This window comes from Clupea harengus, chromosome 10 (genome assembly GCF_900700415.2).
Source record: "Clupea harengus chromosome 10, Ch_v2.0.2, whole genome shotgun sequence".
In the NCBI taxonomy this organism is placed as follows: Eukaryota; Metazoa; Chordata; class Actinopteri; order Clupeiformes; family Clupeidae; genus Clupea; species Clupea harengus.
The window spans coordinates 8,542,736-8,560,725 of NC_045161.1; the positions used below are offsets into that span (position 1 = coordinate 8,542,736).

The 17,990-nt window shown below is 44.8% G+C and overlaps 1 protein-coding gene across 1 annotated transcript; it reads left to right on the plus strand.

The window, feature by feature from the left end:
* Positions 1 to 855: 855 nt before the first annotated feature.
* On the plus strand, positions 856 to 17,977 carry LOC105910874 (cell wall protein DAN4-like). The gene is made up of 5 exons (XM_012839641.3): positions 856 to 1,557; positions 8,211 to 8,576; positions 13,222 to 13,701; positions 14,733 to 14,878; positions 15,606 to 17,977. Exons 1-5 carry the CDS (start codon positions 1,491 to 1,493, stop codon positions 15,648 to 15,650), a joined length of 1,104 nt encoding a protein of 367 aa, XP_012695095.2. The 5' UTR covers positions 856 to 1,490; the 3' UTR covers positions 15,651 to 17,977.
* The last annotated feature ends 13 nt before the right edge of the window (positions 17,978 to 17,990 follow it).

Here is a 17,990-nt window from a genome sequence, read left to right on the forward strand (position 1 = left end):
CACAACTTTTCAATTACTGACATATAAAAATTGATCAACTCAGATTTTAAGGCAGGCAACTTTACGAAGTGCCATGGATGATCTGTGGACCTTGCATTGTGGGATATGGGGTTCTTGCTTAGAGTAAAATAACCACAGTGTGTCCCCGCCACCTTGTGGTTCTTTTAGAAAATTGCTTGTGAGCGGGGTACCTTGACAGCCTACAACACATCGCATTATTGTATGCTTTGCCACAATCTACTTTAGATTCTGTTTTGAATTGAAAGCAGGCTGACTATGTGATCTTCATTTCTTTTGCATCCGATCGTTTCCTCTGATGTTGTAGAAGATTTGATGGTAAAAATCCCAGTTTGTTTTTAACCTCGTTCTTGTTCAAATGTTAGAATGACCAGGCCTAATTCTTATTGAGTGATGAGGGGTGCCTCGATATTTTCTGTGGGAATTTTTTGTTAAGGCCTGCACACATGACAATTACATAATAAATAATAATTTAATTTTAGAACTATAAATCAATCTCCCAGATCAGATAGTAAAAGACCAGTGTACCACTGTCAACCCACTGGGGGCAGAGCTGGAGGTTAATTCAGTTATACTTCTTCATCCATCCTTCTTCAGTGCATAACATACGTTTTTAATTCACCAAGTCATGTTTCACATTGAGAGCCTTCTAGTAGGCTACCGTGGACCATGGTTTAGCGGGTCATATTTTAAACTATGCTTGGAATTGCTAACATTTTAAGTTATTTTCTCCACGTCCAGTAAAACTACAAATGATGTTGGTCCGAGAGCGGACCACAAGTGGCACTCCACCACTAGGGTGGACCGATATATGTTTGCTATCTAGGCTGTTGCACATTGTTAACCGTTTTCTCATGTCAGTTTCTGTACACAAAGTGACTCTTTATGTGGCTTTGTGAAATTTAAAACGGTGCAAATGCTGTTTTTTAATGAACCTGGTCTGAACTTAAGAGGGCAGTGTGTGTCATTTTATTGGATGTATGAAAGAGTGGTAAATGTTACAGTGCTTCTGCAGTGAGTTTGAAGGCGTGTCTGCCAGTGTGCCCCGTCCCTCTCTTCCCCTGCCCAGAACATATTACGCACGGAGGTGACAGCAGTCAGTAGTTGAGGTGCGGTAATGGCAAGTAACTTCCGTCGTCTCCCGCAAGTGGGTAGTATACGAATAGTTATTTCTTAAAACATTTGAAAATCTAACAAAGCTACAAGAACGACAACCAATCACAGGCTGTTGTTATACAGGGTACAGTTGCAGGCACCGGGTGAAACACGTGGCATTTTGTATTCGCTGGGAAACCAATGCAATTCGGTTCTAACAGAACATCGTCGAGCTAGCTCTCGTCTCTTCTTTTGGGACACTAAACCCATTTATTTATAGTGCCAACGACCGCCTACCAACACCTACAACATTAACTCTCCGGGGACCTAGGAGGACTTGAAAACAGGAATATTCCATAGCCTAATTCTTTCTTAAAATGAAGTCAACGGCGACAATTGCGCTCTGCGCACTACTGGTCCTTGCCTACTGTTCGCGCTCGAGAGGTAAGGAGAGCTTTGTAGTGTTGTTTGAGTTAGAACTGTTTGTTCACTGTATTTGGAGGCACAGTTATTGGTGTTTTTCAAACTGTCTTCACAAGCTTTAAGAACAATTATTGTCTAGGGTTAAATTCAGTGAAACATGCAATAGCGTGGGTGTAGAATTATAGCGCAAAGCAATAAGCTTCGCAGCGAGGGGAACTTTTCTCAGTATATAACGTTATTATACAAGCAGTGACCTCTCTCTCACTATATGGATTGCTTGGAAATTGTGTGGTAAACTCGTGAAGACATCGTTTTAAGAATCGTTTTGATTATTTCTTTCCTTACGAAAATAAGGAGAATAATAGGAGAACGGTTCAACAACAACTTCACGCTGGCACTTCCTGTACAATTAGCTCTTTTTTCTCACTTTATTTTTTTAATCACAGTGAGGGCTTTGACATTCTATCAACAACAACGTTCTTCTGTCTGTCCACTTAATTTGGCACCGCAGGAGTTAAATGCCCTTCTTTGTGGCGATGCAGACACAAGAGTGGCTCATGAGAAATATCTGTGCCATTGAGTTTACGTATGAGAGGGCCTGTGGTTATCTCCACATTAGAGACATAAATATAAGGAACCCTTGCCATAGCTGGACCTTGCCTCCGCATCTGGAAAGGAAAGTGTACGAGATTACTAGATTGTTCAATTAAGTTGTCAACCATTGAAAGGAGTCTTGGCCTAGGTTACAAGTCTAATTAAGGCCCAACGCACAAACCACACGTCGGCAACTATCAAAAAAGATTGAATCAAGTGAAGAGCTTTTAGACTAATATTGACCTTTCAAGAATGCAAACATATAGCCAAGACGTCATGGCAGATTAGTGCTACAAGCCCTGTTCTGATGATTGCTTGGCAAGGTCACAGAACTTATTTGCCATGGACCATGAATCTGTTTTGGGGTCTGTAGAAGCAGTGGCATAGAAACCAGGAACACTGCCATCAAAGAACAGAAGACACGTGACCTGATTTCCAGCTCAACTACGTCTTAACTGTGGGCAACTGGGTTGTGCTGTGATGTCCTCGCCAATCACAAGCACTTGTGTGTTGCCACTAGTGTGTCAAACAAACCTCCACCAGTCTGGCCGGTGACCCCAGGATAAGTGCAGGTCATTGATTTAACCACAACACACATCCATCTTCATGATTTCTTTTGTAAGCCTCGTTTTTTTTCCAGCCCTGGGGAGCGCTTTAAAAATATTTCATTCAGTGGGTCAGCTGTCCTGTTTCAACTGGCCTGTCAATGGTCAATAATGACCCGTGCGGGGGTGCTGGATACTTACTGCAGCTACAGCAGCAGCAGCAGCGGTGGTGGTGAACAGTAATGGCTTAAGTGCTACTGCATCCTCCAGTGCGTAGGTTCCTTGGTGGACGGTAGTTGAAGCCGGGTGATGGTAATTGGGCAGAACCTTTTGCTTCGGCCAGGAGGCAGAGGGCCAGTATTGAGTGGTGTCTCAGCTCACTTGCCATGACTCAGAGCTCTCTTTCTCGATCCTGTCTCATTTTCTAGCCTTCCCACACACAAACACATGCACACACACACACACACACACACACACACACACACACACACACACACCCACGTATGCACACACACACATACAGATGGCCACACACACACACACACACACACACACTCTCCCATGCATACAGACGGGCACACACACACACACACACACACACACACACACACACACACACACACACACAAAAAGAGCCTGTAGCAGAGCAAATTGGTATCTCTGTCACACCACCCACATTGGGAGTGCTCAGGGCGTGTTCAGACCACATCGCTTGGCTTGTCTGAGATTTAGATCTTTTCATGTCAGTTTTTTTGTCATTATTTATCATGCAGGCATGCGTCTGAACATTAGTCGCATTCCCTTCAATTAAGTTGGATTCAGCGTTAATTTGGATCCCAAGTTTTAACAGCATGCATGTGGGAGAGCGTGACTCTGCTTGGGAACAAAGGCGTTTATTTTTAGCACATAACCGTCTATTGTCACACAGCAACTCTTTGCTGGCTGCTCTGCTCCTCTCTCTCCCTCCAGTCTTTTGCAGGCTTCCTTTTGTGTCACTGTCACCTGAAACTTTCGCTGGAGAATCTTCTGGAAACTTTTGGTCCCAAAAGTTGTTGTTGTTTTTTTTTTTCATTATGGCAAAAATAATGTCCACTGTTAAATTTGATAGCAGGAAAACTTCCTCCCTTCATTCCGCAGCAACAAATGCAAAATATGGGCAGCCGTTGTATTATAAATACATCTTACTTGACTCTGCAAATCCCTCCACAGAGCATTAAGCTAACCTTGCTCCTGAAAGCAGGGATCTTAAATGTCATGGCTGACAGCTACTGGAGTCCATGTAGGCAGGGACACACTCTCTGCAGTCTGTAGGCAGCTTAATTGGCGCTGTGACCAGAGCTGTACCGTGCAGCAGGAGGACTTGTTTATCAGGAGTTGAGCAGGAGACAGTGACTGCCTCCATTTCCAAGATCATATTTCCTCAGTGGGACCAGAGTTGCTAAGCAGATTATTATCTGGAAGACCTAATTATATCAGTTTTTTTTTTCTTCGTGCTGCACTGTTCATCACACTGGGGCTGGTGCTGTGCTCATGAAAACCAGACCAGTGTTAGATGTGCCTATACCTGAGGATGACTTCATCTCCCTTCAGTTTTTGTGAACACACCCAGTTAATACTGAGTGGGGGAGAGAGGCACAAGTACACACAAGCCAGAGCCAGAACGGGTTAATTAACAGAGAAGGATGTGCTTACTGCTGCTGGTGTTGTCAGAAACCATGGCTGCATCTTATCTTGAGCAGGCCTCTGAAGGACGAGATATGATGTTTAGGCCTGTAATGGGAGTTAGTTGTTCTTGAATAGATAAATCAGAGCGTTCTCCAAGCCCTAAATGGTTTTGAAATGTTGTATATTCTGGAAACGAGGCCTTATTGATTTGACTGTACCTGATATTTAAAGGTAAAACATCACATTTGAGATGAGAGGATTTGCAGTTTTGTCACAGACAGACACACCCTCAACGCGGCCCCACACGTAAGCACAAGGACAGTCTGGCACTTGTGGCCCATGGGGGGTATCATGGGGTATCATGGGGTATCATGGGGTATCCGCCATGTTGCCATTGCAATGCTTGCTTTCAGTTGTGGGTGTACATTATTGAATGTCTCTCTCTCTCCTCTCTCTCGCTCTCTCTTTCTTTCTCTCTCCCTCTCTCTCTCTCCCCTCTCTCTCTCTCTCTCTCTCTCTCTCTCTCTCTCTCTCTCTCTCTCTCTCTCTCTCTCTCTCTCTCTCTCTCTGTGTGTGTGTGCACTTTCAGGCTTTCGTGAGTGTGTTGCCTCTTTGCCTGGACTTGATTGATGTGATGTGTGGGAGCAATATTAATCTAGAACCTACAATGCCCTCATACAACAGTGCTGGTCTCCACCCAGGCCTGAGCCTGATGCCTGAGACCTGCAAAAACAGCATCAGCCCCGTTTGGAACTAAACATACAAGCGCGGCTGTGTTTCGCTCTTAGTCTATCTGCAGTCGATCTATACCCCTTCTGATCAGTCACCATGAATGGTAGGAACAGCCTGTGGTTCCTACATAAATAAAATGTCATATTAACATTTAGGTGACTTCAATGTTGCACCAAAAAAAGTAATGAAGAATCTAAAGGAATAGATATAGATAGCGTGTCTGACACATATTGCAACATAGTTAGGGTGCAGGTCCATGTTCCTTTTACGGAGCATCAGCATCAGGTATTAATTGTAAATCAAAATTAACTTTGGTGTGATTCTGTGACCCATGGAATACCTTTTATTATTGGGCTTTGGATTGAATGTTATATTTGGCTGTTATGTGGCTTAAAATTGTAAGATCACCAAGTATCGTTCAACCCTGTGATAAACTTCCATCACAGTTATGTTGCATGTGGGGTTTTGTCGCTTTTTTTCCTTTACTGAAGAGTAAAGTCTTTTGGAAGGGGTTCCGAATGCTCTGTGAGAGCTGAGCGTGGAGGTAACACACAGCCTTCTGTGTAGAGAGCATAGTCACAGAGCAGCTATGCAATCTCTCCGTTTGAAAAACAGGTAAGGGGCGGCGTGAGCGTGTCAGTTAGAGCAGTAATAAGCTGATGCAGGTCTTTAAGTGCCTGCTCAACAGTAAAGCCTCTTCAGAGATTGCCTCCAGGTGTGTCTGTTGCCAGGTGTGGGCCAGCAGAATCTAGCCTGTGATCTGTCATTTGATTGGTCGGTTTGCCTTAGCCATTGTTCTTTGTCATTAGTCTTTTACTGTGGTGGCCTTTCTGATGTGATGCAGCAGCAGCGGCAGCGGCAGCGGCAGCCCACCACCTTGCCCTCCCCCTTGTCTGCCTTTCCCTTTTCACATTCACCTGTCTTTTTTTCTTTTTCTTTCACACACACCCCCCCTCCCCCCTTTCCTTTCTCTTAATATCTCTCCGTTTATCACTCCTCTCGATGTACCCTTTTCCAACTCATGTGTGTTACCTTCTTTTTACTTGTTCCTCAGAATGTCTGTCTCTCACATCCCTCCTTTTTTCCACTTGAGTCATCTCACTTGTATATTCACTGCTAGAGATTTCTCACCCCCCCCCTCCCCCCTCTCTTACCTTTCTCTTTCTCTCACTCTCCTAAGCCTGATGCCTTAGAAATGGTGGGGGGTTGGAGAGACTCTCTTCAAAGGAAATATGCCCCACAGCAGCTGTTGCATAAACTCTTGAGAAGACTCGCTGTCCTGTGTTCACTAGTCACAAGTTACAAGTCACAAGTGTAAAGGACAAACCACCAGTTAAGTGGCTGGCGAGAGGCCTTGTCAAATGAGTTATTCACCCATTACTGATGCAATGACTGGAGCGTTCTGGAGTGTTCTGTTTACCACTGCGCTTCGCTTGGGAGGGAGCTTCCACATGCAGTTGGGAAGTTTGTCATTGACTTTTCTTGTAAATGATGTTGACGATCTTGTTTATTCCCCTGTGCGGTTTTTGATCACATGACATTGCACACAAGCACAAACACACACACGCAGACAGACAGACATACACTAGTATGTGAATTTTGAAGGTAAAAAATGTGAGAGATATGACCGATAAATATGTTATGTGAGGCCATGGGTGGAGCAGTAGGAGAAGGAGAGATCAAGAAAAAGGGCAGAAGAGGAAATGTGAGCAGCCTGAGCACGGCAAGGGCACGGAGGGGAAGGAGAGGAAAGGGGAAGGAGAGGGGAGCCGAGCTGCAGTCTTTACCTTTTCACTTCTCATCAGGTGATAGACAGCATCGGAGCCACCCTCAGGCAAGCACACACCAGCAGTTACAGAGGGAAATATGAGGAAATGACACGAGAACACTATAGCATTTCTCAGAGGGGAAAAAAAAACTGTCTGTACTAACCTTTACTGACCCATGGTCTTCTGTTTCAGGTACCTCTAAAGTATTTGACACACACACACACACACACACACGGCCAGACACAAATAGTTTAATCAAATATTCTATTGTTGACCTTTCCTGTGCAGTGCTTTGTTGTGTCCCATGATCCATATTGCACAAAGTGAATAGAAAGTGTCCACATTTGAGTAGCCATGGTGTTGTGGAGAGTTTGTGTGAACAGTGCTCCCTTTTACACGCAGCCCCAGTCTGTAGTCTTCTCACCTGAGACGGCCCCTATAGCACTCGGGTGCAGGCAGAGGGAACAGGGCCATTATTGTGCAGCCAATGTCAAAGGTGTGGTTCACAGGCCACAAGCCTTGCAGAATGCACTGACCTAGATGGGTTTGTGGGTGTGGGGGTGTGTGCTTTGAAGAGATATGCAAGTAAGTTGTTTTGTGAGTGCAAGATAGAGGAGGTACAACACGTGGTGTGTGTGTGTGTGTGTGTGTGTGGTATAATGGCACAATGGTGACAGCCCTCTGTGTGTCTGGCCTGTAATAATGTTAACATGGGGCTCTGGTTTACATCAGGCTTGGCTAGGGTGAGAGAGTTGGTGAGGGAGGACGTATCAGGAAGAGAGAAAATATTTGTGTGAGCAGAAGAGAGGACGTTTTGTGTGAGTGTGTGTGAGAGAGAGAGAGAGAGAGAGAGAGAGAGGAGAAGATAATATGAGACGGTTGAAAGAACAAGTGACTTTCACCAGAGGGTGGAAGGAAGGCAGGCGGAGGGAATGTGACCCATGGCGTTGCGTGGCTGTGTAATTTTCCAAGTACGCAATTACCGCCAATCCTGCCGGATCAATTAGAGATGGAACAAGCAGTGTCCTCCCTGTGTCAGTAGACATCTCTCGCTTTCCGTCTCTTCCCTCTCATCTTGCCAAGCTAGGTGTCTACAGCAGGTCCAGATTTGAGAATTATTTTCCAAAGATGTTTGTGATGGTGTCTTGAAACAATCCTGTATTCATTCCATTATAAGTGCACTCTTCCAATAGCATCTCTTTTGTTTAGATATGGAAATTAAAGTCCATTTCCTCGACAGAATTGAATCTAATTGAGCGTGTGTACACATGCATCAGTGGATCTTTAGTGTTCATAAAGATGGTGGATACTAACAGGCTGATTCAGTGTTGCATCCCAAATTTGAGGTCTTAAATTCTGTTTTGCACAGGTGATCACCACGCTGCTGCTCTAGGCACAGCACCCCTCCACACCACCAGCACCACCACCACCACCACCACCACCACCTCCCAGTCCTCCACCCCCCACAGAGGAGATGTAGACGCCATCCCAGAAACCACTACTGCTGTCGTCCAGAAGCCCTCACTGAACCTCAGCAGCTCGATGGCTCCTGTTCTCAAGTCCTCGCCAACCAATGCCAGTGAGACAGATAAGCATGTCGCCAATGCCAGCGCTGATGCCAGCAGCAACAGCAACAGCACCAGCACCAATGTCACCCACCCAGCTCTCGCCCCTCCACTGACTACCAACCAGACTGGCACCCTGGCACCTGCTCCCACGGTGACAGATGGCCCAGGTACCTACTCAGATGCGTTATTGCTGTGTATTTGCAGAGCACTAGAGTACTCTAGTACTATACAAGTCTATGTTATTGTACACTACGAATTGTATTAATGCTCCTTATTATGCTGCATTAATGCTACATATTTCCATAGCAGTATAGTGCTTCACTACTACACTAAGTGTATATTATTGTACGCTTTGAATTTGCAGTCTAAATAGTGCTGTATTGTATGTGTCTGTTTTTCTTTCGTATTCTGTGGCTGTGAAACCAGGTTAAAATGTTTTCTCACTTCCTGTTATTTTGATGAAGTAGAACAAGTTGACTAACCTCAGGCTCAGTATTGTTTATGGCTGCATACTTTCTTTGGTGGAACCTGTCTGTGGTTTGGGTGAGGGTGACTGCAGTCGTCAACTCAGCCAAATATTTGTGAGTGAGTGAGTGAGTGAGTGAGTGAGTGAGTGAGTGAGTGAGTGAGTGAGTGAGTGAGTGAGTGAGTGAGTGAGTGAGTGAGTGAGTGAGTGAGTGAGTGAGTGAGTGAGTGAGTGAGTGAGTGAGTGAGTGAGTGAGTGAGTGAGTGAGTGAGTGAGTGAGTGAGTGAGTGAGTGAGTGGGTGGGTGTGAGAATTGTTGCAAAAGGTGCGATTACATCACTTGCATGAGCTGGTGCAACAGGAGGAAGTGCAGTTCAACTGGACGCATCTCCATCTAAATAAAACCTGTGGTTGGGTCGTCGCACAAGTATTAAGAGATACTAGAGCGAAAGAGAGAGAGAAGAGGAAGAAGAAGAGAGGAGAATCAAAATGAACAATCTGTGAGTGAGTCTGGGCTCTGTGTCTTAGTGTTCGGTTCAACTGACTGCTTGTGTGTGCCATCACACTAGTGTGTGTGTGTGTGTGTGTGTGTGTGTGTGTGTGTGTGTGTGTGTGTGTGTGTGTGTGTGTGTGTGTGGTACGTAGGTGGGCAGCTCTTGTTGAGCAGTGTGTCCTCTGACCCTCCCACAGACAGATTCACTGGAGGGGCTGGAGACGGCAGGCCAGGTGCAAATCTCTCTCTCTCTCTCTCTCTCTCTCTCTCTCTCTCTCTCTCTCTGTGACTTTTTACACACACATACATGCTTGGACACACACACACTGAATTGCCACTGAGACGACACAATCACGATATTTGGGCCACGATTTGATATAATTCCGGTTCTTTACATCGCATTAAATTACGATTTATTTCTCCCACAAATGACGTTTTGTGTATTGGGATTCTCTGCAGCCATCTTGTATATTTGTTCTCGACTTCCTTTCCAATTATTGCTGTGACGCAAGAGAAGAACGAGATCTTATGCCATCATGTCACAGTAGACGTATGTACCAAAAGAACAGACAAATTAAAGATTTTACAGAATTAAAAAGTTTAAAAGGAAAATTTGAATCATAATATTAAATAAATAAATATTGTGAAATTTGGCAACGCTGTATGGTGGTAATATTGGGCCCACCTCGAACACACACTAATGTGCGCTGTTGCTTCCTGGTTCAGAGGTCAGTGTTATTTTTAAAATCAACCACTTCAGTCTGTGCCTTGGTGATCTGCGACTGCTGTGCAGAGAGGAATGGCACAGTGAGCACAATGGAAAAATCTAGAGTGGTAGCTGGTGTTTGTGTGTGCGTGTGTGTGTGTGTGTGTGTGTGTGCGTGTCCGTGTCCGTGTCCGTGTTTGTGTGTGCGTGCAGGGCTTTGACAGGTTCTTCCCACTCGCTCTAAATAAGGAGGCTTCCGGCTTGAAAGTGATGGTCCTGAGAGACTCTGGTGAGGCAGCAGGTTATGGCAGGCCTCACTGCTCCAGGACTTGCTGACTCACTGCTCCTTTAACGTATTCCACTCCAGATGACTAATTCTCTCGATGGTAAATTAGGGATCAGGGCAACACACTTCCTAAGGTAGATGGAACAAAGGAGGTCTTCCAAGCACCTCTTTGAGAGCACATCCTTTTGTACTGAAGCACTGCATTGATATAAAGACAGTTCATTGAATCTGCATATTCAAGGACTGTCTACTGCAGGTTACTTTGATGTTAATGATGATGCTCAGTTTTGATGCTAGGGCTAAGACAGAGAATAAGTTCTGTTTTTGAAGTAACAAGGATTTACAGGAATTACTTTTCTGTGATTAGGATATTAAAATATAGGCTATGGAGAGGTATGTGCTATCAAAGAACGTCTTGTCACTGTTTCAGTCTGTCTCTTTCTGTCAGTGTTGTCCCTGTTGGGGTGTCTGCTGTGCAGTTTGCAGCTGGAGAGGCACTTTTGCGAGAGGCTGTTAACTGGAGAACGGGTAATGGAACATTACTCAACTCCTGTGTGCGTAATGCCATCAGATAAGAGGAGCTGGGAAGGACTCAAAGAGAGCGCAGCAGGGGGGGGGGGAGACGGGGGCAATGGGAACTGAAGGGAAGGAGAGAGACGGGGGCAAGAGAACTAAAGGGAAGGAGAGAGATGGGGGCAAGAGAACTAAAGGGAGGGAGAGAGAGTCATAAGGCATGTTCCGTTAAAGCCCCATTCCGGGAGAATTGGAATTTGTGGAGTTGTGGAGTATAGCTCACTTTAACACCACTGTCGTAAATACAAATCGCACTTCCAGACCCCCTAATGGACAGTGTACACATATATTTGTTGATAAGCTGAAGGATATGGAACTGGCAAAAACAACGGCAGAAGCCAAAGAAGCATGTAGACTGACATGGTAGAGTAATGTCACAACATTTTTACACAAATATGACTGCATAGTTTTATTTATTGTGACATCGGAGATGAACGTGAATATAACTAAAGAATTACAAAAAAAGAATGACACATTTTTCAACCCATTTACTACATTTGAATGTGGAGTATGTGTAATCTAATAAAATGTTGTTGGCAACATGCTTAATATACATTGGACAGTGTAATTTATCACAAGCTAGCTGAGTTAGGTATTCAAGGTTGTGAACTTCCTAGGCTTATAGGCGTGAGATTGACGAAAACTGATTTATATGGATGCTAGCCTGAGACAGGACAGGTTGATGACTTTGGGCATCATGAAAAACTACAAATCTCTGTGAGACAGGGATGACACCAATAAGATTGCAGCCTTCGTCAAATTCTTTCATAAATAACATTGGTAGGGATGTTTATGATAAAAACTACGGGAGTCCACAACTTTTCTAACACAGCCAAACATCAAGCAAGCGCAACATAACTTATTAGCTGTCTTGCTACGTCTTATTACTGACTAGTCCAACAGAAAGAAGGCCAGCTTGGCATCGTACTTGCTTGGTTACTTGTTCGGTCCCTTGCTCGGTTACTCTCTCTTTTTCTCTTCCTATCCTCTGACAATGCCTTCCTCGGTTTCTTCGTCGCCTCTGCCATGATGTCCATACAGAAGTACAGCGCTAACTTCCTCTTATAGCTAGTGCATAGGACTAGTTGTTGCGTGAGGTGGTGCCATAAAGCATTACGTAGTTCTTACGAGGGGTCTCGTGCCCTGTACTCCAAAGTTACATAGTGCAATACCAGGGGCACCAGGCATGGTGTGGCAGTGGCACAGACGCCACTCTCCAAATTACAAGTCAGTGTACCACCAAAATTATTTTAAAGTTGTTATTTTAAGGTAAAACTGTTACATAATATTTAACACAGAGACAGCAAAGTGACGTATGTGGAGTGGAGAGAGAAAAGGAGAGAAGAAAGCAGGAGACAGAGTAATGAAATGCAGAGTGAGTGTGTGTGTGTGTGTGTGTGTGTGTTTTTGACAGAGAGGTGAGAGTTTGGAGGCTGACAGGTCGAAGTACTCAGGGGTTCTGTTGCTGCTCCATGGCAAAAAAACACCTCCTCACTCCTGTTCACACTTCCCCACCACCTCAGTGTGCCTTCACACACTTGTGCACACTTTCTTAAATAAACTAACACATTCTCACACACACACACACACACACACACACACACACACACACACGAACATAGCATAGCATGGCATGGCAGACATTCACAAACATGTCACAAACATGTCACAGGAAACACACACAATTAGGCACAAACATACCCACACTCAAACCCACTTTTCTCTTACAGAGAAGTAGGACGCACCAAACATACTTACTCACAAACACACACAACATATGGAACACAAGAATCTCGTCACTCAATGTTCAAACGTGTGAAATACCCTGAAATAGCAAGTTGGAAGATGACTGAAAGATCACTGTCTGTGTGTGTGTTGGTTTTGTGTGACATCCATCACTGGTAAGATTGTATGTTTATGTCACATCGGCATGGCCGCTCCATTCCCTGGCCTGTGGGCTGCTCTGACACATGGCCGAGATGATAAACAGACTGTTTGAGGACTGGACAGGTGTGAAGGCTACCCATGGCTTAGTGCTTTAAACAGTGCAGGGACATGAACTGAACTGTTACCAATTAGGATGTGACTGGTGCAGGAGAGAATGTATTTTAGTCCCTCTCACTGTTTGACATGGACAGTTGGTTTGAGATGCACATAACACTTTGTCTTGCGCCCCAAAATGAGTAGCATATGGAAACAGGAAATTAAAGGAGCAGCTGAGAAATGAGCTGAGTGTTTTTCATTGGAGCCGAATAAGCAGGTCTCTCTCCTGTGGACTGTCTCTTACAGCTGTCACCACAGCCGGCGTCGGGACCGATGCACCGTCCCAAACAGGAAGTGCCGCCGTCGCCCTGGGAAATCAAACACAGCCATCCAAGGGAACCGACTTGTTACCCGAGGACAACCGTACCCTCTCCACCTCTCCACCCACCAAGGCAGCCCCTGCCACCGCAGGCCCACCGGCCACCACCCAGCTCCCCAGAGCAGAGACTCCACCCTCCATCACAACCACAACCCCACCCACTCCTGCTGCTCCCATCGTCCCCCAGAGCAGCCCAGTTCCCGGGCATAAGAAGCCCACGAGTAGTAGCAGCATCAGCAGCAGTACAACCACCATCACCGCTAAGGCTTCTTCTACCACCCCCACCACCACCACCTCCACCATAGCTACATCAACAACCACAACCAGCCCAGCAACAGCACCAGGCCACGTAACCACCAGCACCCTCGCCCGGGCAGCCATTTCAGAGCTCAACGTAGGAGATGATGGTGAGTGGCTTTATTCTTCCATGGAATCGTTCTTATTGTATGTGTGCCATCCATTAGTGTCTGTGTATTTCTGTGTGTTTTATCATGGGGTTATAGGGCAAACTATTGTTGTGTGTTTTTTTTTGCCTCTATTGACAGTTTTTAACACTCAGTAGCTGGCGCCATTTATAACACATCTGTCGTGCATTGTACTACACAAAAGGGAGCCGTCCAAACATATCCATAACAGCCTTAAATAAAAAAAATAAAAACGATGAATACACCCTGGCCCTGCCCTGAATCCAGAGATTGTGCGCACTGGGGGAACAAGCGTGTGATTATACCTTTTGGAGCAGCCCTGGCCTTCGAGCATACCCCGGGGCAGGGACTTGTTTGTGCAGAGAGCACAAAGAACAGAATGGGCTTTGTTGCCGTGCCAGTGCGTTGCGCCAGAACCACGCTGTTCACTCGCCGCCCCCGGGCATCTAGCCACGCCACTATCTGGCCAGCCGCCTGGCATCTTCCCATCTCTTGCTCCGGGATGGCACTGAAAGTGTGGCGATACGCCCTATCGCCTGCTCACTCACTCTCACTCGCTCACTCCCTCTCTCTCTCTCTCTCTCTCACCCGCTCATCCACTTTCTCTCTCTCACTCAATCAGTCGCTTGCTTACTCATACACACACACACACACACACACTCACTCTTGGGCCTTTCTTTGGACAGGCTCCCAGTTTAGTTAGTGTGTCCGTGTATGTGTTTTTGTTGTGTGGTTGCTTGTGTTTGTGTTGGTCTTCAGCACAGTCTTAGAGTGGGTGGTGGCTATAAATGTACAGAATAAAAGTAGGGGGGGGGGGGGGAGATGTTTGTCTACGTGCAGAACTCCTCTAACGGCATAGTTGCACATCTCCTTCCTGTCAGATTGATCTGAAAAGGACCTTACTAGTTGTGACGCATACAGAGATATGGTTTTCTCTCTGGTGCCCTTTTCATTTGAATGATGCCTCTTTTCCCTTCCCTCTTCCCTTCTTCATTATTTGTTGGACTATCTAGACAACAAAGGAGGCCCTGATCCATTGCTCGCTGGCCTGGTGTCTGTTTTTGTTGTCGCCGCGGCCATTGTCTCCCTCCTGGTGTTCCTGAAGTTCCGTCATCGGAATGAGCGCCCAGAGTTCCGCAGGCTCCAGGATCTTCCCATGGTAACTCGTGTAGTCTTGATGCCATTTATCCTGTAGTCTTCCTTGTGGTAGCCAGACTTAATTATAACAAAAGGTGCCTTTGAACAGGTGTTGTCTCAATCAGTATATTTAAAAACACATTAAAGCCCATACTTGACATATTAAAAAGTCAAGTTATTGCCTAGAGTACCTGATTTTCTATTTTCACTTATGTTTTAATTCAATATAGAAAAGCCAAAAACTTGAGTAGTAACTCAGTGCACACAAATGGGTAGCTAATGAGCAAGCTATAACTACAGGACTCATGGCCAAAGTATGAGGGGGAGGTGTTACAGGAGCTGACCAAGTTATCTGACGCACTGCCTTAAAATAAAATTCAGCAGAATTCAGATTTCTGTAGAATCTATGTGAAATCTATATGTGACACACATTACCGGTATGTGTGTATTTTTGTATATTGTATATATGTGTTTATTATTTGTGTATATTATTTGATCGTATACATATAATTCTGTCCTCAATTCCCTATAGAAACAGCATAAAATGAGCATACATTTTCCCATCAAGCATTCTTGCAGTACAGTGTGAACTTGTTACAGTAATTAACATTTTTGGGTAGAGTACCAACACCAAAAACACCTATCTCCTGAATACAGCTGAAAGAAAAAGTTAAGATGGGCTTTGGAAACATTATTGTTTCGGTTCAGTTCTAACTTCAGTTCTGTTTTCTTTTCCATGTGCTCTCTAGGATGACATGATGGAGGATACGCCCCTCTCCATGTACAGCTACTGACGGAGCCCTACCTCTCACCTAGTCAAGACTCTCCCTGATACTCCCCTCTCCATGTACAGCTACTGATGGAGCCCTACCTCTCACCTAGTCAAGACTCTCACGCAGGCTCCCGTCGAGCCGTTCCCTTTTACCCAACATTCCCTGCTTTAGAAAACAAAAATACCACCCTCCCAATCCCCCCCAAAAATCAGCTTTTAGTATGTGTTACTATGTTCAGCCAGCAGGGACACTAGTGAGCAGCGCTGCAAGGCGGCACCTCCGCCTCCCTCTCTGCCCCGTCTACGTAGCCCAGGCGCATGCCCTCCTAAACAAGCGTGCTGTTCACGCAACAGGCCTGGAAGGGAACCGGCTTGAAACGTGGCCACAGACTTTGTGCAGCCGAATCCTGACCTTCAATCAGTGTTCTAGCGCCCCCTGCAGTTGGGAGGCTGGCTGTTTTCCCCCCCAGCTCTCTAGAGTCCCTGGCAGCCCTGTCTCTCTATAATTGACTGCTACTGGAGCAGTGACTTGCTGGCTTAAGGGACTTTTCTTTCTGGAAGTTATGTTTTTTCCAGATATTTTGATGATGAAGAGAAAAATGTCTGTTACACCAAAAACTCGTCACCGCAGGACGATGTTTTTGTGGAATACCAGGAGACCAAAGTCTGCGTGCAGGATGGCAGATGGCGGCCGGCTCAGATTCTGTCCAGCTACCTACAGTGTTGCCAAACAGTGTGTGTTTAAACTACACAACCCACAATTCCTCAGTGTGATCCAAGAACACAGGAACGAATCAAGTAATTCTAGGTTGTTTTGAGCCAGGTTGGTTATCAGTAGAAAGAGTGTAACCAGTACATGTGCAAAACTTGGATATAGCAAAACCTCTTCAATCAGGAAAAAGAATTTCAGAATATTGCCATAAGTCATTAGTGAAATCAAACCAAAGGAGATTTGTGCCTTTCACACTGGTTCTTTGAGACAGATAAGTAATGAACCTGTAGCTACAAAATGGAAATGTTTTCCATCGTTGCTGCTGGCATGGTAGTTTGAGCAGAGTGCACAGTGTTGGTCATATGCCAAATACCCAGTCAATGATTTTGTCTACGACAAAGATTTTCCCAAGGAAGTATAACATTGACCAGGTCTGGCGGGTTTTACTCAAGGAGGATCAGCAGGTAGCTGAGTACTTTCTGGTTGTAATGGAAAGACACTGGGTTGTGTGTGACAACTCATGTTGGAAGCAGTTCCTCTTTCTTGGTTCAGTTATTTGACAGGTTAGTGTTTTTGTTTGTCATTTTAATTTACCAGAGCATTCAGTGCTTATTTAAAAAATATATATATATTTCTTAACCTAGGATGCAGCAAACCTTTCCCAACTTACAAGCCTGAAACCGTAATCTTTTTCATTCTACAGATAAGTACTACCAAGGCCATATATCATTAAATCACCTCCCTTGCAGTTGGAAGGTTCATGTCTCCACCAGTACATCAGCTCAGATGTGTCTGGGGTGTGTTGTTACATGCCTTCCCAAGCTGCCAGAGGAATCCACAGTATTAGGCATTACTTCTGCTGTCTGTCATTTGGTCAGAGATAGAACATGTAGCCACAGACTAGCAACCTCCAAATCCCTACTGTACATTTTGTTCCCACATGTGAAGATGAACACTTCACTGGACAGTCATTTGGCCTCACTTAGGCCAGCGGTCAGAAAAATGGATCCATGAATCGATGATGGTGTACAGTTGTTCATGAAAATTAAGTGTGGTTCAAGTGATGAGGCCATGGAAAAAGAACAGTCAGCTTTACAAAACAGTTTATTAATCCAGACTGTAAACTAACACTGTTAAACAGGTTAACCTGGCACAATGTACAGTGTTGCTGACAAACTAACTAGCCGTTTAATGTCCAGTCTGTGTCGATGCACATCGGAGCAACTCTCCCACACAATGCTACACTTCTCAGCTGTTTATTTCTAAGTCCTTCTCCTGGCTCTCTGAACTCGACTGTAAAGCCATGTTCTTACTGTTTGGTTTGCTATCAAAATCCAGGAATTCCAACAACAAAGATATTTAAATAGCAAAATCTCCTCTTGAGCACTGCCTCTTTGTGTTCATTGATGGTTCAATAATGACTGGTAAATAATTTAGAAGGCTGCATATGATTTTATGTTGATGTTGGTAATTGGATCCTAAAATGTGTAAAGCCAGTTGTGTTATCTTTGTAGATTGCAGCTCCAGATTAAAAAAGTGCCAAATTGTGTTCTGTATTTTGAGGTTTTGCTGTAGAATACAGGAATGTCTGTTATTTGTGACTTTTTTTTATTATTAAAAAAAGACAAAAAAAATAATAAAATATACTGT

Coding starts and splice junctions, on each gene's coding strand:
- LOC105910874 (XM_012839641.3), top strand. CDS start 1,491: ATGAAGTCAACGGCGACAATTGCGCTCTGCGCACTACTGGTCCTTGCC. Junction 13,702..14,732: donor GCTCAACGTAGGAGATGATG/GTGAGTGGCTTT, acceptor TGGACTATCTAG/ACAACAAAGGAGGCCCTGAT. Junction 14,879..15,605: donor GGCTCCAGGATCTTCCCATG/GTAACTCGTGTA, acceptor TGTGCTCTCTAG/GATGACATGATGGAGGATAC.